At 31.6% G+C, this 25444-nt stretch overlaps 1 protein-coding gene and 1 non-coding gene across 2 annotated transcripts; both read left to right on the forward strand.

Annotated features, from left to right (window-relative positions):
- The first annotated feature begins 15102 nt into the window (after positions 1-15102).
- Positions 15103-15183, forward strand: TRNAL-CAG (transfer RNA leucine (anticodon CAG)). The gene has a single exon. It is a non-coding gene; the product is annotated as a tRNA-Leu (tRNA).
- An 8628-nt stretch (positions 15184-23811) lies between these two features.
- Positions 23812-24284, forward strand: LOC147290264 (small polypeptide DEVIL 16-like). Its single transcript, XM_086238144.1, has one exon. The coding sequence runs from the start codon at positions 23900-23902 to the stop codon at positions 24083-24085; it is 186 nt and encodes a 61-aa protein (XP_086094270.1). The 5' UTR covers positions 23812-23899; the 3' UTR covers positions 24086-24284.
- The last annotated feature ends 1160 nt before the right edge of the window (positions 24285-25444 follow it).

Raw genomic sequence — 25444 nt, forward strand, 5'->3', positions numbered from 1 at the left:
CAATTTGAGGTACAAACCTTAATTTTCAGGCTTCTATGAAGCTACCTGCAGTATATATCGTTTTGTATACTATATCATACAAATTAAATTTTTAAGGAAAACAAGAACTTATCCTTAATAATTGGTTTGCAATGAAACTAGAAAATAGTGTTCAGGTGATTATATACTACATATATATATATATATTTCAAAGGTACCCAAACGATGTGGGACTATATGTAGTACACAGACCATGAAATATGTGGGACTACATATTTCAAAAGTACACAGACCATTACTGTGCTAACAATTGATATATAGAACTTACTGAACAACAACATAACTCTGCTTCTCTTGCAATCAATTCAATAGCAAGAGTTCCAGCTGCTACGTTTTCTCGTTGTGCATGAGGGGGATTCTGCCGTGCGCATATAGACAAAGAGTCTGCCTCTCTCCATATATAATTCATCATGAATACAAACCAATCAGTCAACATTATACATATTCCCTAGCTAGTCATTATGCTTGTTCGTTGAATTTGAAGACCAAGCAGTTTAATTCTAAGTGATTCCTCATTTCCTCCGCAATGAATATTCAGACAGAGAAGCTTCAGCATATATATTCTAAGAACAAAAAACAAAGCACATAAATACATGCACCTAACCTCATGTACTGCAATCAATTAATTTATTAAGCTTAATATATTACTAACGATTCGGATTTTGAGATTATATTGTGTAGTGGGCCCAACAAGGTAGTTAGCTTTGTATTAACTTACTAACTAATTAATTTTAGATCATTTTTGTATATATATATTTATAACATGTGCATGAGTGTCCAAGGGCTTTTAACATATGTATGTGTAAAGAACTGTACTGACAACAACTGTATAATGTATAATATATAATTGTATAATACCCTACACTAGAAGAATATATATATATATATATGCTTTGTAGCTAATATATATGTGCTCAAAAGAAAACAATTAACTTAATTAATTACAAACTAATTATCGATATAGTGGTATTACTCTCCACTCTTTTGGAAGAGTATATATGGACACATTAACTTACTGGTCTACTCCCCACTGCATATATATATATATATATAAGTAGTTAATTAGTACATGCATATATATATATATATATAGGTCTCAGAAGAATGGTGCATATATGATTTAAGAATGATCGAAGAAGCAACTGAAGAGTGGAAAAAGGCCAAGCAGGATATATATTGGAAACTAAGATGAAAGAAATCATGTATTTTCTCTTTATTTTTTTCCTTTAATTTTCTGGAAGTAGTTGATACATATGGTACTCTTTTGCAACACTACTTGCTTAATTAATTAGCTTGAAATTCGATCAGTATGATTTGTAAATGGGGGAAAAACATTTTTGTACTATGTATGATAGTGGACTCCTTGAGTCAGGTAGAATAATCTGACATCATCCCACCAATACTTGGATGCAAAGTAGTCTTCAATCAAGAAATTAATTAAGAAACTCCCAATTTTTATAGATCGAGAACACTCCACAGATATCACAACACACCAGGAAGAATCCCAAAAATTACAGAAAATGTTCGATCAATCAATCACCAAGATATATTTTTCTTAATTAATTTCCACAACAAATTAACACAATTAAAACCCTAAACTTTACTAACCCATTAGATCTGTACATTCAGAAAACCTAAAAATATATACAAACATAAAATAGTGTAGTAGTCCAACTCACCTTTCTTCTTCCCTCTGATTCTGATCTTTTCATGACAGTTTCTGATTCCCACGAAGGAATGTAAGGAATACTAAAACAAATCCATAATTGTTAATTAAAACAAAGAAAACCCCATTAAAATTAATTAATTAGTATATACTTGTTAATAATTAGAGCATAATAAGCAAGAAAACGTACCCCACCAAATTATTGAGTATTTCACCTTGTTCATTTGGGATATTGATCAGCAGCTTTCAGGCGTATTATAGTCATTTATGGCTGATGCAGCATCATCAAGATTCTCAACTCCCAAACAAAAACCGCATACAAATCATGATGAAGATGATGATCGATCTTGTGCATATTAATTCACTTGTGAATCTTGGTGATGCTGCACCCGCAAACAATGACTGCATCATCATCACTCTGTGGTCTGGAGTCTGGACTTTGAAGAAATATCGGAGGATATTTTCAACTTCCACAATATTCAATCATCAACCAAATGAAGCAAAAAAAGAAGAAAAAAAAAAAGGAGAAATAGTGGGGAAAAATAAAAGAAAAAGAGGAATATATATATATATATATATATGTTAGCCACGAGCCTTGACTGATGTGGCAGTTGTGGCATAGCACTGAGGGAACCCTAACAGAATATACGGTTACAAACATAACCTCAAAAAATGCGAAATAAAAAATAAAAAATATATATAATATATATTTTTTCATGAAAAGAAAAGGAGCATAAAGCTAGCTAACAGCCTAACAAGACCAACTACTTTTCCTTTCAAATTCATGGAAAATGCTTTGCATTGAGAGACTTGTGGGTTAGTTACTGCCATCATCATGCCAATTAATCCCATAAAAATTGAGTAATGTTAGAAATTCTAGATTTATGTTCTAATTTGGATCTGAAATAATGTGATAGTGTATGTGTCCGGGTTTTTCTTATAGCCCTTCTTATTCAATTGAAATTCAATGCTATATATATATGTACATGAGATTTCAATGACTACAAATTGAAGATGAAGAAGAAGAAGAAGAAGGGCAAATTAATTAAGTTAGAGAAATGAATACAATAATCAAATAAAAACTTGTCAAAATTAATCAGTAGTGATAAATTGAAAAGGAAGGGGAGTAGTGGTACTCAAGATCTATTCATGCTAAACTTATAAAGAAGAGAGAATTAAAGACAGAGAGAGAAGAGACAGAGTAAGAGAGTAAGAGAGTAAGAGAGAAAAAGAGAAAGATGATGAAGAAGAAGAGCACTAGGTGAGGTGAGGACCGTGAGGTTAATGGGTTTGTTTGAGGTGCTTATATATACACGACGTCTTTCTGTGGAATGCTTCCGTCACTGCAGGGTGCATCAAACTTCTGTGCCCTAGTGCCCACTAATACGGTGCTTGTATGCGTATAAATTATATGGTAGTCCAGGTCCAGGTTACTAGCTTATTGGTGAGTCATACTGACACCAGGTTACGTATTCAATCTAAAATTTAAGGAAGATTTTGCAATCCAATCTAATACAATTCCGAATTAGAGAACTCAATCCAACCAGGGAAAACATTAAAACAAATAAGGAAACATAAATTAAGGTACTTTCATCTAAATTTGACTCAATTAAAGATTGTTAATTATTTTTTTAAAGTTTTAGAAATTTGACTCTCGAGAAGTGTTCGAACACTCCTCGAGTACTACTTGACAGGATTTGAGCACTATTTGAGGGGTATTCAAGCACTTCTCGAAGGGAGATCGAATACTACTCAAGGGTCTAATTTCAAAATTAAAAATAAATTTTTTTAATGAAAATAAAAAATTATTAGTTTTCAAAAGTTTAAAGCTTTAGATTTCATGATTTAAAATGTCTATAAGACAAAAAAGAAAGAAAATATGGAATCCTAAATTAAGTTAGATTGGATTAATTGAAAAAATCCACCAATTGATCTAAATATGTCAGCTTTTGAATTCAGAGATTCAATTGGATTGGGAATATCCACCAATTGGATTGGATTGAATTTTGAATGGAGAAATTTTGAAAACTAACCCCTTTAGTTTTCATTAACGACTTTTAGCTATTTAAAAAAAAATTAGAAATTTGATTATGAAGTAGTACTCGAACTCCCCTCAAAAAATGCTTGAACATCTCTCAAAAGTACTGAGGGTCAAATTTCTAAAAAAATAATAATAATAAATAAAAGTCTTTAATTAACTCAAATTTGGGTTAATTTTCCAAAAATTTATTTCAATGACGACCCTATAATATATACCTTGTATAGTAAAAGAAAATCTAATTAGTCAGGGTTTCAGTTGATCTCCATCTACACTGTAATTGTAGGCAAAAGAAAGCAAGTAATTGAGTGTGTTAGAAAGATTAATTGTAAAGAGTCATGGTATTTATGACATGATATTTAATAATATGGCGTGGACTAGCTCGTGGAGGCTCTTGGCCATTGCAAGCTAGACTCAAGCAAGTGGTGTTTCAAGCGAGAAATGTAATGAGGTGGTCCATACTTTGGCACATTTAATTTGTGTAAACATAGTAGTATTTTCAACTCTGATTAGAGGAAGCTAGACTCCAATTGGCTTATGAACTGTAAACAAGTAGTTTTTTTTTTTTTGGGGGACTGAGTAAACTTGTAGTCAAAAAACTTTGCTTTAACTTTTTCGATCGATCAGCTGAATTGAAGTTGTTGGTGTGCTTCTCAAATAAACTTTTTAATTTTCCCTTTGTCTTTGGAAAGGGGATACCTAGCTAGCCTCTTCGTTTTATGGACCTACCCTACAATTACAGTACATTACAAGTCACCACTCATGCACCACCCTAATGGAGAGATTGCCTGAGTACATATGCAGCAATCACCCAAATTATTTGGGTTGTGAGCGCCCAAATAGTCACATAGATTTGTGCAAACACACCTCCAAAAATTCCTATCATGCATGCCATCTTCCCACTTTGCCAAAATATGGGACATAGTTTTGGGGCTTTTGGCCCTTTTGGGGAGTGTAATCTAAGTTTGTTGCAGCTAACAATTGCAATGACATTTGAATTAACTTTTTGGGTTCCCGAGCCACCAAATTAAAAATATGAGACTATTCTATATTTCTATTTCTTCCTGATCGATCACCAGATTTCATGTGTATTGGGTTCAAAGCTATATGTGGCAGATTTTTGTGCATATATGGCTTTTGCTTGTAGTTGTTGCCTATATCAGATAATTTCATGCTCACATGCATTAAAGAAATGAATTAAAGCTTGACAGATGTGTCTGTAATTAATATATATATATATATATGGCTGGCTTGGTTTAATTTGATATTGTTTTGGCTAGTCAGTACGTACTTGTTCTACTTTAACAATATTTGTTTCTCATCATAATTGATCCATTTCTTCTGAGCTTTCTGTTTTCAGTTAGACACCAGCTGCTGCAGCTGGGAGGCATTGAGATTTTATGGTTGCAGTTTCAGCACTATTATATGCACGGACGTCAATAATTCTAGCTCAGAAACTGGGAGTTAGCTCTGATAATTAAAGGTACGTGCTGAAATAATGAAACATTGTTAATATGAATAATGTACTTGGAGACTTCAATGCTAAAGGTATGGTAAAATCAAATTAATATGGAGTACAATATTGTCTCCTACATACAGCTATCCCAATTTTGAGGAGCTAAAAAATACCATTTTTTCTATGTGTATGCATGCTGATCATCATAGCTAGTAGTACTGCTCATATCATGGACCCAATGGCTATGGAGGGAATTTTTACAGGTCTTAGACTCTAGCTTAATGGCTAGGACAATATTGTTGGCCATGATGCTTCATTAATAATGGCTGTACTTGATCAGACTTTCTTTTTTTTTTTTTTTTTTCTTTTTGAAAGGGGTATGAGTGGTTTCAAGGATTTCAAACTATATACTCTTGGCCGCCAATTGGTGCAAGTTTATTGGGTTGGACTCTAACTAGCTACTGATTAGTCTGATTCCATTGGCTTTAAACAAGCTTTTTGCTAGCTAGCTACCTCTGATTCCTTATATGAAGGTGCTTTCATAGTTTTAGCTCATTCAATTGAGAAATTTTGAAAACTAACCATATTTTTTTTCATTAAAGACTTTTAACGTAATTTTTTAAATTTTAAAAATTTAACTTTCGAGTGATACTCAAATTCTTATCAAAAAGTGCTCGACCCCCTTCCCCCTTCCCCCTCTTTCAAGCACTACTTGACAGGTTTTAAGCTAGCACTGCTCAAGAGGGGTTCAAACACTTTTCTATTGGAGCTCGGACACAACTCAGGTTAAATTTTAAATTTCTAAAAAAAATGGTTAAAAGTCTCTAAATGGAACAAATTTAGTTAAGTAATCAATTTTTCAAATTTCTCTAATTTGATAAAAGAACTGCGCACTACAGTTTCAATCAGTAGTGCTAGATATACCACATTTTTATACCATAATTTCATACCACATTATGTGGCAACTTACATGGCATTTATACACTGGATACTAAAAAATAAAAATAAAAACCTAAAAATAAAAATAAAAACTTTGTCCAATAAAGGAATGACACGTGAGATGGTATAAAAATATGGTATAAGAATGTGGTAAGTATAGCATTATTCCAGTTTCAATAGGCAAAGCGACACTCGTAAGTCATTGGTATAACAATATTTCTCTCAATTTTGTCATTGACATATAATCACGTATAGTGTCCTTAACTAAAATAGATTTTAAATACAAATTAAGCAATTAACAAGATAATGATAAGATTGGCATTTGGGAAATAGATAAGCCACCCATCAATATCATCATCATCACCATCTTATCTTTGTTGTCCTACCACCAATGCTTGTGCTTGTCATCCTCATTTTCTATGAAAAAATTATTGTATGTGATTGTAACACTACTACGTGTCATGATGACGTGGTGTTACCAATACATTTAAATTATAAATCATGTGTACAATTATTAATTCTTAAAACTCTAAACCTTAAAAATTACTCTTAAAATCATACATGTGTTATAATTAAAGTGGATTAGTAACACCACATTATCATGTCATGTGGTGTTACGATCACATACAATAGTTTTCCAATCTATCAGCATATGTTTCTAATTTTCCTTCTACTTATTGTCAAAACCATCATCTCCATCTCACCCTTATTTGCATGAACCTGTAACTAAAACCTCCGTTAATTTGCTTACATAAACCATATAATATATAGGATTGCTAGCTACTGTTTATTAGATTTAGTTAAAACATATTATGACATTAATAATGCATATATGAAAAACAGAGTATTTTGCATGAGTAATAATGCATTTGGAATTCATGTTTAATAAATGTTCAACCAAATAATCTTTTGCATTTGAATTTTTGAAAGATTTTGCGTCAACGAAGAGAGCAGAAAGAACCACAAAAGAAAGACACCAAAGCTGGTACTACACCACTTGCAAATCTAGATGGTGCACTATCCAAAAATCAGAAAAAAAAAAAAAAAAAAAAAAAAAAAAAACCCTCTCTCTCTCTCTCTGTTTATTTATTTTTTTTGGCGATTCTCTGTTTATTTTCTTTAAATCATGCACTTAATTTCTGCCATTACCTGCATCTTTGAAGTGTGTTGGAGACTAAGTAAAGGAAAAAAATAATAATAATGCCTGTAATGGACCCAGTAGTCATTACATAACCTATAAATTAAAGTTATGTCATCAGCTACTGAGTACTGACAAGGCTTCATAGAAACAACTCAAACTCAAAGTGAAACAAAGACTTAATTAATTAAAAATGAATATGGAGTATATATAAGCAAAACTGCTTAAGAATAAGTTATCAATATTATTGATTATCCACGTTTGTAATGTGGTGTGGTACTTAATTCTCTATCTCTGTTTCCTGCCAAGATGAAGTCCTGATTTTTATTCTTAATACAGTAACGAATAAACTTGCATGTCCCCGTTATATGGGACGTGACATCTCTCCCAAGAGAGAGACTTAAACAAAAATAAGAGAAAGAGAAAGAGGAGACAGAGAGAAGGGAGACAGATACAGAGATGAGAGAGAGAGATGCCACCTCTTCTATTCTCGTGATAGGTAATTCATTCTTTACAGTAGTAGTTGAATCCTAATTTTTTAGAATATATATATATATATATATGCATGTTAAATATATTCTTATTATTATTTATCGATAGGTGATTTTTGAATGAAATCAAAATAAGTTATTTAATTGACCGACCACATGCAAGATATATAATAGAAAAAAGGTCATTTGGGTAGGCCAAATAGATCCTGAAATATATTCTATAGTCTATACTAATAAATATTTGATGGGTTAAAGGTCATTTCTTAAAACCATTTCAAATGACATTAGCAAGATTTGCTTTTTTTATTAAAAAAACTATATATATTTTTTACTCACCCTAGCAATATTTAGTTATTTATTTGTTTTCTTCGACCTAAAACTCCATCTAGCATATTATGTTCTTGGGGGGCAAAATAAATCCTGAATATCTTCTACTCACCCTAAGTCAGAGCAAGTACAAGATATTAAAAAAAAAAAAAAAAGAGCAAAAACAACATACTTTCTCTAACCTCAACCAAAACAAATATCTTTTGTTGTCTATCGAATATTTTTGGTCTATATATAAAATTATTTTTCAAATCCTTAATTTCAGGATTCTTATGTAAGTACAACCGACACCAGTTTTATTTTTTCAAACTGGACCTGACTACAAATTTACAAAATATATAAAAGATTGATTTTATGCTTGTATATATCATGTCACTTGAAAACAAAATATAAAATAACAAAGAATTGAGGATTCTTATATAAGTACAATCAACAACAGTTATACCTTTTCAAACTGGACCTAACTACAAATTTACAAAACATATAAAAGATTGATTTTATGCTCGTATCATGTCACTTGAAAACAAAATATAAAATAACAAAGAATTGGTGAGTAATGTTAAATATTTGTCATGTTATATAGTAAAATTATCAATTTAAGACGTATATTTACCGAAGATTCTAGTTAATTTCATTCTAAAAATTAGTTCGGCTCTTATCCTTTAAAATAAATAAATAAAACTTCGTTTTTAACCAAATAATATTAGAATACAGAGAAATTGAAATTTTTAATATCGAGTATAAAGATAAATACTTTTTACCACTAAAATTCTATCGGTAATTCTTTGTTTGAAATCTTCGAAGTATGTTTTTGATGTGAAAATACTTGAACAAAAGACTAATGTGGGGACACACTCCACTAAGAATCTAGGATTTAAGTGGCCAACAAAGTTTCGGCTTCCGCACCATTTTTAAGTAATAAAATAATTGGGGAGGGAGATACTACATGCCCCACTCGTGGCCAACAACCTAGTACCGTTTTAGATCTTAAATCTTTAATGTCACCCTCTATAAATCAACCAAACCCCCTTCATCTACAACACTTTTTCCACTATTTTTGAGGTCTTTTTCTTTTGGTTAAAGCCTTGTTTCAATACAACCTTTATTAATTTGAGTCTTTAATTTACTAGGTCATGATAAATTTCCCTACTTTAATTATATTATTATGATATAGGGCGACAATTTAATTTCTCGATGGTCTAATTCAATTATTAATGTGAATGGTTATAATCGATTTATTCACATAATCGATTGTCGTCAAATGTAGATAACAAAAATTCAGGACGACAACCGAATCTGATGGTGATTTAGTTCAATCATTAATACAGATGGCTCATATGGATAGCTATTATTTATTCATGTGACCATCGAGCCTTTTCAGTGGTATTCTGACCTATTACAATGATGATTTGTGTTTTGATTAATAACAAAATCTCGGGATGTGACACATTTATTTAACTTAATATGGGGATATTAGTTGATTATTGCTTCCTGGCCTCATCTTGAAGTAATCACTATGGTTAAGCACCTTTGCTAGTTTAATTAGTTTAACCTGTTTGAAAATTTGGGACTTAAATTTCCTAATCCTTTGTTGGAGTGGCATATTCCTAATGGTATTGTGGTTTTGCTTAATTCGAAACAGTGGGCTAGCTGGTTTTCATATTATAATCACCTCAATCTTCATTAAGATTACATTAATTTAATTAATTAGTTTTAAGAATTATATATATATGTTAATCACGTGTGTACGTCATCCAAACAAATGCCCTGGCTTCATGTGTCTATACTTGTGTTGGTGCAATTTTTGCATAATTAATGAGTGAAGTCACGTAACGTGCAGAGACAAATAAACACATACAATAAACAGCATAAGTGCAGTTTCGTTTTACAAGTTGTGTATTAATAAATAACTAAATGAGGATTTAAACCCGAATCTCTTTAAATCAAAACTCTAATCTCGGATTAGATGATTAAGATGTTAGCCAATGGCCCTATACCATGATGCTTTGGTCCAAATTCCTCTAAGACTTGGCTTGGAATTCAGATTCCAATAAAAAGGAAGAAGACATAAGGGGATTCCTGGATCGAGTGACAATATATACAAAAGCCAACTGCATAAGATTTGTTAATCCGTTTGACCTATCTTTCCTGTACTTTCTTGTTTAAATATTTTTGGTGACTATTTTATTGTTTATTTTTCTTGGGAAAACTAAACTAACTAATGAAGTCCACCCAAGTGTTCGCATCTCTTCATTAAAAAAAAAAACAAATAAATAAGAAATTAAGTGTTCACATTGGGTTGGGATTACAGACCAAAAGAAAAGAAAAATGTTGACACAGCTGGGCAAATGCAAAAGGTGAAATTCTCAGTTGTGCTCAATCTGTAGCAGAGGAGCACTTCAATCTTCAAAATCATGTTGGTGACCTTTATTTTATTGCTTGGGTTGTGTGGGCCACTTTAAGTCCACCTTTTTTTATCATTAATATTGTTTTTGTTAAATTGGGGTCTCAAGGCCCAAGCCTTTTTATAATTTCACAATAAAAGTTTTACATCATAATTTATAATTAATAATCATTTGATCTAGTGGAGCTTTTAACTGGATTTAGAACTCATAGATGTAGGAAGCTTCTAACTAATCAAGTCTGAATTTATTTACCGGTAAAGTTTTCTCTATTTATTGGAGTAAGTTCTTAATTTAAAACTCATAAATGTCAATTAATTAATAAATAAAAACTTCAGAATTACCGTACCACAAATGTGATATAATGACATGGTCTCCCTAATATTACGTTTACTTTAATTTATGTGTGAATTGTAACTATTGAAAAATTTAGCCCGAGAACTTTTCCATAAAAAAATAAAAAAAATCTTTGCGCAGATGATCTCCAACAATATTAATATATCACAGCGAGTAATTAAGCCTGTGAGCTATCCCATTAGGCTTAATTGGACGGTTAAGAGCAGCTTTTGTCTGTTAAAGGTTGTCTACTTCAGTCCCTTGGGTGGTCAAATTTTAATAATCTTACTTACCGTTGCAACTAATTGAGATTATTCTAGTTAATAACTTAATACTCATTCCATGGGGGGAAGAAAACCAAGTACGAAGTAACTTTTTTAATTTGTTCTAGATCTTGTAAGCAGTGTACCAACAGAGAGATGTACACAGGGATAATTGGTCTTACACTAGTTTATGCAGTGCTAGCGCACAACCAGCTTGTGATGGTCTGCCATATTACTATTCTTTAATAAATTACAAATTTTTTGAAATCTAAATAGTTGAGATCGTTTCATTTTAAATCCACTAATCGGTTATCTATTTCTTAAATTTAATTTCCTACATATGAGAATTGATTTGTCGCATCTCTCTCTCTCTCTTAATTAATTTTTCCTTAATTAATTGTTGTTTCTCTCTCCTTAATTAATTTTCTCAAATTTACTTTTTATTATCTATTAAACTGATTATACTTATTAAAATATCAATATTTGTGCAATAGAAAAGCCGCTTCGCACTTGCTCCTGCGGAGAGGCTAGTCTTTAATGAATTACAAATTTTTTGGCAATATTTAATAAATTATAATTGTATATTATGATTGGTATATATGTCAGATTCACAAGGTTTGTTGTGTTGAATTGTGCAAAACCAGTTCTGAAAGTAGGGCAAGTAAATTGGTGGTGTTTACTATGGTTGTGATAACCAGTGCGAAGTTCATAACATTCTCATATCTTTTCTGGCGCATGCATGCTTGGTTATTGTGCTAATATTGTTGATATGTGTGTTGCACACTTGCACTACAAATAAGTATATATGGTACTTTTATTAATTTTAAGAACCTTTAAATATTAATAGAATACTGTTAAAATTTTTGGATTTTTAAAAATGATTATATATATAATTGGTGACATTTTTTTGATAGATAGAAGATCACAAATATATGATTTTTAGTAAATTGAATTAAAAAATTATACTTGAATAAAGTTGATTTTACATGTAACAATATTACACGTACTCACAGCTTTCATGATATATTGCCAATAATTATTTGGTCTAGTGGATGAAAAGTAGTCTTTTTTTGTCAGAATAGATTATGAGTTCAAAACTCATGCATGCTAATTAGTTAATAAATAAAAAAAGGCTTCCATTTTTTGAGAATTTGAGGCTTGAACACTTTCAAGAGAATGAGTTTTAAATCAACTTACTTTGCTACCACAATTTTGTACAAATGCTGCAATGCATCAATTGTGTTGCATCATGCCTAATAAGGCCCGGTGAAAATTTTAAGGCCAAAGTTTATTTTTGATCTCTGTATAGTTTGAGTTAAGCTTCACTTTGGTCCATGTAATTTAAATTGTTATGATTTTGATTCTATAGTTTATAAATTGTTGCAATTCAAGGATATCTTAGCATTTTCGTTCATTAAATCGTCAAATTTGTTGTGTTTTTGGTCATATACTTTACAAACCATTTCGATTTTGATCATGCATTTTACATACCGTTAGTAATTTAATGACTAATTTAACGAATTAATTGACAAAAATGTTAACATGTCCTTGAATTGCAACGATTTATAAATTATAAGATCAAAATCATAATAATTGAAATTATATAGACAAAAGTAGAACCTAACTCAAGATACAGGAACTAAAAGTGAATTTTGGTCAAATTTTAAAGCCATAACGCCATATGGCCCACATAGGCCCATATATGATGGGTTTCCTTTTTAACAAACTTGGCCCAATAATCCATTACATCTACAAGCCGTACCTTATGGAGGTGCTTTTGCTTCTCTCATGGGCTTAGCAATATGCCTGCAATCTTCTAAACTTTGGAATTTCTCAACCTCTCACTCTTCAACTTTGGCCATCTTCTTTCCCACAAATCAAGCTTAGGGCCGGTTTGACATTACTTCTTAGAAAGCACTTTTGTCCGAAGTGCTTTTAACAGTAGCACTTTTACACATAAACATTTTATCATTTGGTTGCTTTAGATGATGTTTGGTTGCCTAAAAAAAAAGTGCTTTTATTTTTATTTTACAAAGGCTTTATTATACTTTACTCACCTGAACTTTACAGTCGATTTTATTTCACTATCTAAAAAAAAATTTGTACTAATTTACCATTTGAATTAAAAATTTGTTGTAATGTACCACCTCTAGCTCATTTTGTCTAAATTTTTGTTGAAAAAAAATGTGTTTTGGTTTTTTTAAGTTAGTTTCTATTGTGTCAAAGCGGATAAAATATAAAAAAGTCATTTTGATTCTAACAATAGGAACCTAAAAAAAGATCAAAACACCCTTATTTTTAACAAAAGTTTAGACAAAATGAGAAAGAGGTGGTACATTGCAACAAATTTTTAATTCATGTGCTAAACTGGCACAATTTTTTTTTTTAGGTAGTGAAGTGAGATTAACCCTAAAATTCAGGTGGGTAAAATATAAAAAAGTCTTTTACAAGTTTTATATCATCATATATAATAAGAAAAGAAAATTGAACACTTAGAAAACATATGAAATAAAAATTTAAGAATTCTTAAATAAAGGTAAAAGATAATAACTTAAAACTTAAAGTAAATTACTCTAAAGTCCATTTTACAACTCTTAATGATAAACAATCTCACCTAAAAGTTAGAATGATGAATAGGTCCACTTTATATAAATAAAGCCCACATTATGTTTTATTCCATGTTTTTTGCGCCGAGCTCGATGATTTTTTTTTTTTTTTAAGGGCAAATTACCATTGTCACACAAAGATAATTTATAGGATGTTTTTGTAATTTAAATAGTTACATATTGTCACATAGTAACAATGATTGCCATTGTCTACAAATTTTGAGTGGTTTTGAGATCCTTGTTTCTAGAAATTACCCTACCAAACAACAATTATGTTTTTAAAGTTTTTAATCTTTCTTTTCAAAATGGTAAACAAATTTTGAATGTGATACCAAATGGCCCTTATACTCTCACACTTTTTTTGCTCATTCACATGATCCAAAAATTCTTATGTAGGCTGTATTAGAACCGGGTTAATCATAATTTTTGTTACTGATTGTTGGAAAAATAACTAAAAGGTTAATTGAGTTTAGGTGCTACATTACAATGACTTTAGGTTAATTAACTAAAATAAACGATTTCAATGTTTCATATCATTCATATCCATTAGACCCACAAGTACAATATGGAGGAGCCTTTCCTTCTCTCATCTCTCATGGGCTGGGAATAGGCCTACAATCTTATAAACTCTGGACTTTGTCAAGGCCTAGACAATGAATTGGAAGTATGGCTCAGATCTCATTAAGGAAGGTTGAGCCTAAACTTAGTAGCTCTCTTCTCCCAGTCATATACTGCATCTGGGTCCATTTCAAAGCTAAAGATGATGAAGGCTTGTCAAATAATGTCCAGTTGTTAGGTGGACTGTCTACAACTAAATGTAAAAGGAAAGCAAATGGGTTCAACCCGACTTGGGATAAGAATGCATGTCCTGCTTTCCCAAATTAGAGTCAAAATATAAAGGTGGTAAATTTTTTGATCAAAAAGTGGTAATTTTCAACATGATATGGTATGAATACAATGAAAAGATAAGGAGTTATGGTGACTATTGGTAAACAAACTTATAAATACTACGATTAATGTACACACATAATAAACAGATTAGATTAGTATTGATTACAAACGATTTAATTTTTTTAAACACGAAAAAACTATTTAGCCAAGTATTATATGGAAAAAAATACTTTAGTTTTTCTAATTTTCTAGTATTTTATGAATCCTTATAGAATTATTCATAAAACGAACCCTTCCCCTACCACACGCACCATGAATGTGGGAGACCATGGCCAGAACTTTTGTGTACTTTAATTAAAATTTTTTTGTAACATTTGAAGTTTTTTTTATTTATAAATGAGATAATTTGAAAATTAATATCAAACGTTTGGGAGATAATATCATAAGCTGAGTAGCGAAGAAGCATAGTTGCTACTTGGTATGGCCCAAAAGCAACATTATCGAAAGGCAGTCAAGATGGCCGAGTTGGTCTAAGGCGCCAGTTTCAGGTACTGGTCCGAAAGGGCATGGGTTCGAATCCCATTCTTGACATTTGTTTTTATTCACTTTTTAAAAATTTGTATAATTTTTTTTTAAAGCATGGTTGAGCACATATTCCACTTGATATAAGACTTAATTATGTTTTTACCACCCATAATTTCAGTTGATTTTCACTTTACCACCAAGATGTTTATTTGTCCGACTTTACTACGTATACATACAATTATTTACATGTCTCACTTTACCTTTTTTCATCCATTTTGTCAATTAAGCCGTCAAAAATGATGACGTGGCAAGGGCATTTTTGTCACTAATATTGACGGAGTAGCTGATAGAATAGACAAAAAAGGTCAAATAGGAGACAAGAAAAATTTGTAAGTGATAAAGTGAGAAAAATAAATATTTAAGTAATAAAGTGGGAATCAACTAAAATTATGAGTGGTAAAAATACAATTAAGTCTTGGATATAATACAAAAAATTATTAACTTTAGTAATCACAAATTCTAAAATTTACTTCTTATTTAAACAACTTTGTGAAAATAGGTTGGGTTGATTTACTCCGGCCCACAGCCTAATATATGTTATCAACCAGATTAAGCATGAGGCAGCGGGACACTTGTCGGTTCATGAAATCCATCGATCCTTTGTTGCAGATTTGGCAAGTGGGTTGTTGAGATCTTGCACAATGCCAAAGCAATTGGAAATCAATTGAAAAGTTGATAACAAAGACGTGGCAAAATATAAACATGGCAAGGTATAGCAGATTATGATCATGTAGGAAAAAGGATAAACCTGGTACAGTCGGCCACACAGGTAATTAAGCTACTACTTCCACATGTCCCAATAAGATGGTTCCATGTGTTTCCTTTGAGGGTGATCGATGGGGTTGACTTGGCTTTAACTAGTTTATGTAAATTTTGTTTTGTTTTTGTTTTTATGATTATGAGTAGTGATTAAATTGTCCGAATGTGATTCCAGCAATATAATTGTCTTATATTATTAAGTTGTTTAATAAGAGATTATTATTTTTATAATTTGAGTTGGGATTCTTTATCGATACTTTTTGTATTGATCTTATATTTATATTTAAACTATGTTGTTTTAAACTTTTATATATGATTGTTTTTTCAGTAGAAATCCAAAATACTAAATGTATTAACTATAATTACAAATTTACAATTACCCTCATGATGGCTAAAGATGATATGAAAAAATGAATCAAAGAAGTTGACTTTGACAAGAAGAAAACTTAGGGAATAGTAATGGAATACACGGGCATTCTTACCTGCATATATTATTGTCAAAAAGTGAACCACACAACTCATCACTGCATAGCTTGCATTGCAACAAGTACAAGGACCAGCTAGCAAGCAAGCAAGGAGTTGGCCATATCTACCTAGCTACATCCTCCATGTTCCTCATGAGCCTATTTAAGCCCTCCCTCTCACTCTTCAACTTTCACCATCTAATTCTTCCCCACAAATCAAACTTAACCAAACAAGATTTTGATCACAATGTCCACAAGGAGTACTACTTTCTACCTCATGGTCATGCTCTGCTATCTCTTGCTCCTCTTGGCTCCTCCTCCTCCTCCCATAATAACCCAAATGAACTCTGAAGCCAGAGTACTTGTTGGTGCCACAAGGCCTATATTGGAGTCAAACCCTTCAAATTATGCATCTTTTAGACCTAATAAAGGGCATGCTCCAAATGGGTTTGGAGGCCAGAATGTTGTGGAGAGTTGCTTGCCAAAAGGGTTTCGTCGCTCTTCTGCTCCTAGCCACTATGTGAATGATCACACCCTTGGCTCAACACTGTGTTCTTCAAGGAAGCGCATGAATAGGCCATGATCAAGAAAGAAGAACTGGCGCTCATGTGTCATTGTGTGATGCATATGAAAATCTTTGTTGTATGAGAATGGAGATGTAAATTTCCATCATCTGCATATAGATATTAATCATATTATATATAGACAATATATGACAATATTATATATATATATATATAGCCATATAGGAAAATTTTCAAGTGGAGAAGGACTGTATATTTATATATATATATATATATATTCATTAATATATAGAATAAAACAATTAGTATATAGACAAACTCTCTTTTGTTTTCCTTCGTAATAAATAAATCCTATCATTTTTCTTTTATCCCCTTATTAGTTTTTATTTAACACACTATGTATTATCACCAAATTTATATATATATATATATATATAAAAGCACACGGAAGTGTTCTCTTGGGAAACAATTAATCATAGGATTTTTGTTAGCCCAAAACATGGACTCCAATGACAAACAACCTACATGTGGAAGTTTATATGATCAAACCGTTTCATTTTAATGAATCGAGCGTGTGGCACTGTTTATGAAACGCTTGGCATTTTTTGTTTTTGTTTTTTATAAATTGTTGAACAGTTTTATCAAAACCAATTGAAATTGTTTAGTAGTTTCAGCACTAAAATCATATAAAATTGATATTTATGAAAATGTCTTATATTTTTTGTTACAAATACATGTGAAAAATAAATAAAACAACACAAAATACAAAAGTACACTAATTTAGAATCCAATATATATTCACCATAATTTTACATGAAACTTTTGGACAGTTTCGACCGTCCAGTAGAAAAAAATACAGAAAGTACCGCTGAGAATTTGCCCCTGCACAACAACAAAGTGTAACATGGAGTGCTCGTTCCGTTGGCTCCATACGGTTCATGAGGTGGGTTTTCTTAACATATCTAAACACTTTGGGTGAGATATTTTATTATAGGAATCTCCAAAATGGACATTTTTATCATTAACTATTAAAAATATTATATTATATTATAATATAATATTCAATATGTTGTGAGATTATAAGTTTAGATCATTATTAGGTTGACTCTAGACTTAATACGTAGTTTAAATTCATAATCTATTCAAAACATTAAATCTTTTATAAGTCAAACCAACCCACATATGCACCAATCCAACCCCAGCACATGGTGGATTGGACGGGTTCATCCAATGGCCATTGTTGATCGACTTAGATATTATGATCACACTGGAAATTTGGATCTTTGATATTTGAAATCCCATTCTAGTAATTGGGCGATAAGTAACCTATATATAGTCTATATATAGATCGAGTAACAACCTTAGCCAGTAATTACTATTAATGAGTTTAATTGACCAAGTTTACAGAGCTAGCTGGGATTTCTTTCTGAGGGAATTAAGGAAGCACTAGCTAGCTAGACATTGCTATGTCATTATGGAGAACTAACAGAGATTAAACCTAGCAGAACTAACATATATAGTAACATATATAGCCATGCAAAGGGCATTCGAGGTTAGAAATTAAGGCATCGGGCGGGTGTTCAAATTAATTACCTTTTAATTTCAGAGACGCATTGGTGTAAGTCTCCAATGAATCCCTATTAGGGCCTACACAAAGCAAAAACAAATGTTCATGCATGCGGTAAGTAGTAGATCGAGAAAGTTTGCTTTATGGAGTTGGAAAATATAATAAGTTGTTGCAGAGTTTCTTTGAGACAATATTTCATACAACACATTATCTCTTTTTAAGAGAAATATTAAATAATTAGTTGCTAAGATGACATAATGAGAGAAAAGATTTTGGGTGGAGGAAACCCACTCGGCCATAAAACCGTTTAGTGCATAAAATTGTAATTGTGTGGCTTTTGCCTTTGATCCTCATACTGCAAGAAAAAAAAAGCTTTAGACAACGACAGACAATTATTGTTTAAAGTTACGTACCAATGCATCGTCGAAGCGAATAGGCAATGAATTTCCGTCATTCTTCAATAAAGTCAAAAGATTTTTTTTCTTATTAAGTAAAAAACTAAATCCTTGTTTTGCTTATATTTAGAACCCAAAGAAGAAAGGCCCAAAAAAAAAAAGAACCACATTCAAAATTCACCCAAGAGATGAAACAAAAAAGAAAGAGAAGCCCACATCAAGGACTCCTTTTCCTTCTTCAAACTCAAAACTCCGATTCGTATTGTTTATAGAGAAATCGCTGATCAACGATAGAACAAGATCTATTTTGCATCATATCTAAAGGATTCCTTGGTTCGGGCCGAAGGAGCAATGTCACTTGATCATTATAAAACTGATTGCAATCTTTTTCTGTCCGTGAGAATCCCACCGGAGTGCCTTTTATTTCTAATAAGCCATGAACTATATCAGAATCATTTTCAACGAGTCCATAAGAAGTGATCTCAATCAAGGATTAAACTTTGTGAAAAGGTGAGTTTAATTAATTATCTAGAGTGGACATCTATAAGCTTTAAGGTTTTTGGACATTATTGTTAGAGCCACTTCACAATGTGATGCAATAGTCTCCATTTTTTATGAGTTATTGAAGAATCTAATTTGTTTCCTTACAAGCAAAATTAGTCAAAATAAAAACCATTTAATTATCTAATTGCAATGGAAAAATTAATTAGCATTATATACAGTATTTTTTTGGCTGAATTAAAGAAAAGAAGAGGATCCCTACCAAAAAAAATGGAAAAAGAAAAGAGAAGAGGATCCAGCTCCTAAAAGTACAGGGGTAGCAGATATTAGATGCTTATTTCACCTGATGAAGCATGAAGCATAAGCTGCATAATGAAGGTTGATCTACTCATCTACACAAGAATGTGAAAATGCAAACAAATTTAAATTTGGCAGTTTTTTTTTTCCTTTCCATGGCAGATCACTGTAAGTATCGGGAAGCAGCCCCACATGCATTTTCTTGTACTTTTAGTTTGATTGTTCCTATAAGCCATTTGACCCTTTCACTCTTTCTATAAATATTGATATACAACATAATATTTCAACTCATATTATAATATTTTATTGGACATTATAATTAAATTGAAGTTCATTTTGTAATGAGGAATATTTGGGTTTTGAAAGTTCCAACTTAAAGCAGAGCATCTGATCTCCAACGACAGAATTTCAACTCGTAGTTGAACACAGTGCTCAACATATTCACCATGGCATAAGATCTGCCATATATCTACATGGAATATTATTATAGTGCTTGCTCTTTACGATGTTTAATTCTGGTAATGGTCGGTGACTTTCTCCCTACATTTCTGATATCAACAATGCTAGACTCGTCATAGTCAGTCTCAAATTTTGGGTACCGAATAGCATACTAAGTTATATAATAGTTTTATGATAACAAAATTATTATAATGAAAAATGCTAGGGGGATCATCTAAGTGTATCATCTCTCTAATAGAGATAGGTCTCACCTCTATTAGAGAGATGATACACTTAGATGGTCCCCCTTGCATTACCCTATTAGAATTACTAAAGTAAATACCTCAATAACCATTTCGTCTGTTTGGGCTGGAAAAAAAAAATGACTAACTGAAAAAAAAAAAAATGAAAGTGGCGGGAAACCAAACTGACGATGGCGAACCAACACTTGTTGGTGGCAGTTTGGAAGTCTCAAATCGTCGGTTACCGATACCGAACCAACGGTTCGATCTCTTTTTTTCTTCTCTAGTTTCTGGTTCGGTATCGACAAGCTCACCGCCGCCTCTCACTGCAGCACCATCCACCCTTGTCTCACCGTCGTTCGCCAAGCTCAATGACACCCAGCTGCTCGCGCCTAGTTTCTTGCAACTTTGCTGCCTTTGCCCTACCCGCGTGCAGCTCACCTTTTTGCCGCAGCCAAGCCCACGCCCCCGTAGCTTCTCTGCCTCTGCTCAACTCTTCCTCTATCACGCTTAAATCCAATGGTCGGTTATCTATTTCCTAAATTTTCTTTCCCTCCCATGAAAATTGGTTTACCGCCTCTCTCTCCTTAATTAATTTTTCCAAATTTACTTTCCATTATCTATTAAGTTGATTACACTTGCTAAAGTATCGGTGTTTGCGCAATAAAAAAAGCTGCTTCGCACTCGAACTGAATGAGCACTAAATTATACAATATTCTTGTTAAAAATAAATGAGATTAGTGAAATGGGTCAGATAGAAAATTAAGCCACCATTTGATATTCAAAATTTTGAGATTAATTTCAATATCTTTAATATTACATCATAACCAACTCCAATATTCTTTTTTCAGACAAAAAAAGAACTCCTTATATTCTTCCTTTTGAATGAAGAAAACATTAATGTTGCCCAAGAACAAAGTGGGTTGATTAGAAAACCCGTGACTCGTTTTTCTAATTGATAATCTAATTGATAATCGATCTCTTAAATTAGTACCCTCAGAATCCTTTGCAAACCGCCAAACCAATCTTGACCAAAGGAAACTTCCATAACCTGGAATAATTTATGATTTTAATTAAATAATCTAAATTGACATTGTTACATTAACCATGGCCAGTGAATATAAGATTTTAGTATTAGCAGAAAGGGATACCAATATGGAAATTAGGAAGGAAAGAAAAAATTGCATATAAAAGTGGTATAGTGAGTTTTGTTGGCTAGCTTAATCTATGTTGACTCATTTCCTATCAAGTGAAACTTTAATTTGAAGTCTAGTGCTTATTTAATATGATATCAAAACTCATGTTCTGAGTTTGAAATTTTTATTTTTCATTCTCATTTATCATGTTAGCAGATAGCAGTGGTAAAAAAATCGTTTATTATGTTAACCAATAAAGTGAGGTGAAATTGCTCTTATATTATTTACATCTGTCCGTTTTAATATGAAAACTGTTTTTGAAAAAATGTTTTTCAGTCTTTCACGGGTGGGGATCAACTTTGTCTTTAGTGATGCATTCATATCTTGTCATGTGTCCAAATTAATCAATCTTAAAATAAAAATAAGAAGAAAAACCTTGATCCCATGCACATTTATTTATTTAATGTATTAACATGAACATGTGACAAGATATGAAATGGTGGCGAAGACAAAATTGGCATGATCATGATGGAGAACATTATCCATCTAATGACTAATATCATTAGACACGTAAGATGAACTAATTTATTTATCAAACCAGTACAATGTATCTAATCAAGTGTGGTACTATAAGGTGGAAATAAAGAATCGATTTTAATTTTGTATGGGTTTCGATCGGGAGATGAAAATGAAAATTAACAATCAAATTTTTGTTAAGGATATAAAGGTTAGGCACGTAAAAGTGAAAGTCGAACTCTTATTATAGCTATTAAAAGTGAACAGTGGACTATTGAAATTATAATTCTTCATACTAATTAGATGAAGCAAAACTTAGAGTTTAATTTATTTTATAAGTCTTTCTTAGATTAAGACCAGTAGTGATTTAGGATTTTTAATTAAGTCATTTTTTTTTGACAGTTTTATGTTAAGTTTTAACTCTAATATTTTGGACTTCGCCCAAAATCTCGGAGTTAAAACTTAACATGCAGATTTTACAAAGCCCATTCTACATCCTAGGAAGGGAAATACCCTTCAAATCGGGAAAGAACTTTATTATAAATTAAAATGATTTTCTTATAAATTAAATGACTTTATTATAAATTAAAATAATTTTCTTATAAATTAAATGACTTTATTATGAATTAAAATGATTTTCTTATAAATTTTAAAACATTTCCGGTTTCCATTTAAAAACTATTTTTCTCAAAAACCTAAGTCTAATTATCTCTTAGATTAAAGATAAGATTATATAGATTATTTAATTCTTTAATGTGTGACAAAAATACGAGAGCTAAGTGAACATATTAATGTGAAGTGTTCAAACGACATCGGTGTCTGAACAACGTCAAATACTTACTCATATCATGTAATGTTTTTGTATTTAAAGTCCCGCATCAAAGAAAGTCACATATCTTATACAAATTTTTCTATAAACAACAATTTTATCTAAAAGATATACCTCTTCGATTCTAAAATCAATCAATTATCGGACTTGTGGACGGACTCATGGTCATGATCATACGCCTGCTTTCATTGGATGCTAGCCCAATTTGGTCAATCTGTATGGGTGGTTTGTCCTATATATATATATATATTTTTTTTTTTTTTTCAAATTAAAATTTAAAAATTGTGCATTCAAATAATAATTTAATAATGACCAACCTCGGTATTCTCCTAACTGATATCGTAATGGCTTCAAAAAGCATATCAACCAAACTAAGGGCTCGTTTGGCACTGTTTTTAAAATTGTCAAAAGCGCTTTCAAATTAGTAAAAGCACTTTTGATAGCGTTTGGCAAAAATAATTAGAAGTGCTTTTAAGTTATAAAAGCACTTCTAAGGGGTTTTTTGAGAAGCACCTAACAGGTGCTTTCTCAAGAAGCACTTTCAAGTGCTTTTGCATAAACGAATTAGAAGTTTTATAAAAATTTATATGTGCTTCTTAACATAAGCGCTTTTGATAAAAGCGCTACTAAATAAAAGTGCTTCTAAGAAGCAGTGCCAAACGGGCCCTAATAATCCCAATAAAAGCTCTAATCTGCAAAATTTTCATTTTAATATTTCAGTACCCGTGTGCAAGTGGATGACAGCATAGCCCAACTGCCGAAAATTACCATGCAGTCCTTCCTCTGAACATCACAACCATGCAGAATGAATACATAGTAAGGGTAAAGTCGTCTTTTCAAGGAGGGCCACCTATACATGAGTGAGAGTGACACACTCCCTCAAGGCCTCCCAAACCAAATCAAACTTATATATAAAGGCCTAAAATGAGCCACTTTCTCCTCCTGAGTCTTGGTCTTCACCAGTAAACAAAAATGAGTCCCTATCTTAACCTATGTAAGAGTGAGTGAGACAATAATTCAAACACCCTCCAAGCAAAAGAAGAAGAAGACCATTATGAAGCAAAGCCAAGGCCAAAACGACAGCAGCAGCAGCAACTTCTGCGTTAAGCATGTGAGAGAGCCTTGCAGATCATTTGGGCGCAGATGCAGTGTGCTGGTGAAGGAGCAGAGGGCAAGATTCTACATCCTCAGGCGATGTGTCACCATGCTCCTCTGCTGGCATGAGTATGGTGACCCATAATTAATTAAATTCATTTTGTTTTTGTATCAATTATAGCATATGAGTGTGTATATATGTGTATATGTATAATTAGCATACACATCAGAGAGGGAGTTTTGGAGCACAATATGAATTGGAAAGTTTGGAACAATTTTATATATGTTACAATTTTGGTTTCATAGCTGAAAATTTGGCTTTGACTATGTTTAGATTATTGAAGTTAATTCAAAATTCAAGAAATGGGGTTTTTTTGTTTTGATGATCATTTCGATGGTTGATGAGTTTATCCTCTGTTTTTCAGGTTGATTTTGGATTTCTTTTGGGTTCTAGATCATATGGATATATTCTTTTTTTTTTTTTGAGGAATTTATTTGAATTTATTTGAGGTATTTTTGTTTTGGCCATGAGGGCCATGACTAAGGAGATACATATTTTCTTGAAATGAGATTTTTTTTCCTTCCAATTAAGCTGGTATTTTTATGATTTATACAGCTAGGAGTTCACCATAATATTCATGATAGGCTGACTAGGTTCTTTGGAAATAAGTCTCCATTAATATTTCTTTTATTTTCTGTTTTCAGTGGTTGGTGGACTCTTTTATTTATTTATTTTTTTTTCATCTGAAATCATCAATATCTGATGAAATTTTTTTGATTTATGTTGTGACTCATTGCATATTTGTTGGCTACTCTACTATAATGATAGGCAACAATTTAATTACCTTTTAATTTTTATTTATCACCACCTTTTGTAGGGAGAGGATTGGGTTTTTTTTGTTTTTTTTTTCTGTGTGAGAATTGGGCTATTCTCCTTGGAGGAAATGTGTAATTATCCACTAAGCTTATTCCAACCACCAAAGTAAACTAGATTACAAGTTCCAAAATCCCTTTTAGATTTCTTAGCTTAATCTAACTTTAGTGGTTCATACTCCTTTCAATTTTTTATTTTTATTTTTGCCAATATAATCCTCTCAATCTAAAGTCATTTAGAAGTACAAAACTTTTTTTTTTGGTTTAAAAATATAGTTTATAAATTGATGTAATGACTTATACTTATTGTTATGTGTTATCAATTCAGAATGAATAGATATGAAATTTTTTTATAAATTTTACATTTTTCTATATATATCTAGAATAATTAACGCATATGTGATATGTCACATCAATTGTCTAAACTTGATAAAAGTTTTCATATATTTGAAATTTCATTGCATTAATTATTGTGGCCAAGTAGTTACTAAAAATTCAATCACATAATTTACTTCCAAAAAATTAAGGAATTTACTGAATCTAAATTTTGTTAAGAAAAAAAGGAAAAGCATGATGAGAATTCACAAGCTTGGAATAGGAAACGTAAAGCCGATAGCGACATATCGTACGG

This window comes from Dryas octopetala, chromosome 3 (genome assembly GCF_963921425.1).
Source record: "Dryas octopetala chromosome 3, drDryOcto1.1, whole genome shotgun sequence".
In the NCBI taxonomy this organism is placed as follows: Eukaryota; Viridiplantae; Streptophyta; class Magnoliopsida; order Rosales; family Rosaceae; genus Dryas; species Dryas octopetala.

Bases quoted from the DNA above. Each gene is read 5' to 3' on its own strand.
- LOC147290264 (XM_086238144.1), top strand. From the start codon at position 23,900: ATGAAGCAAAGCCAAGGCCAAAACGACAGCAGCAGCAGCAACTTCTGC.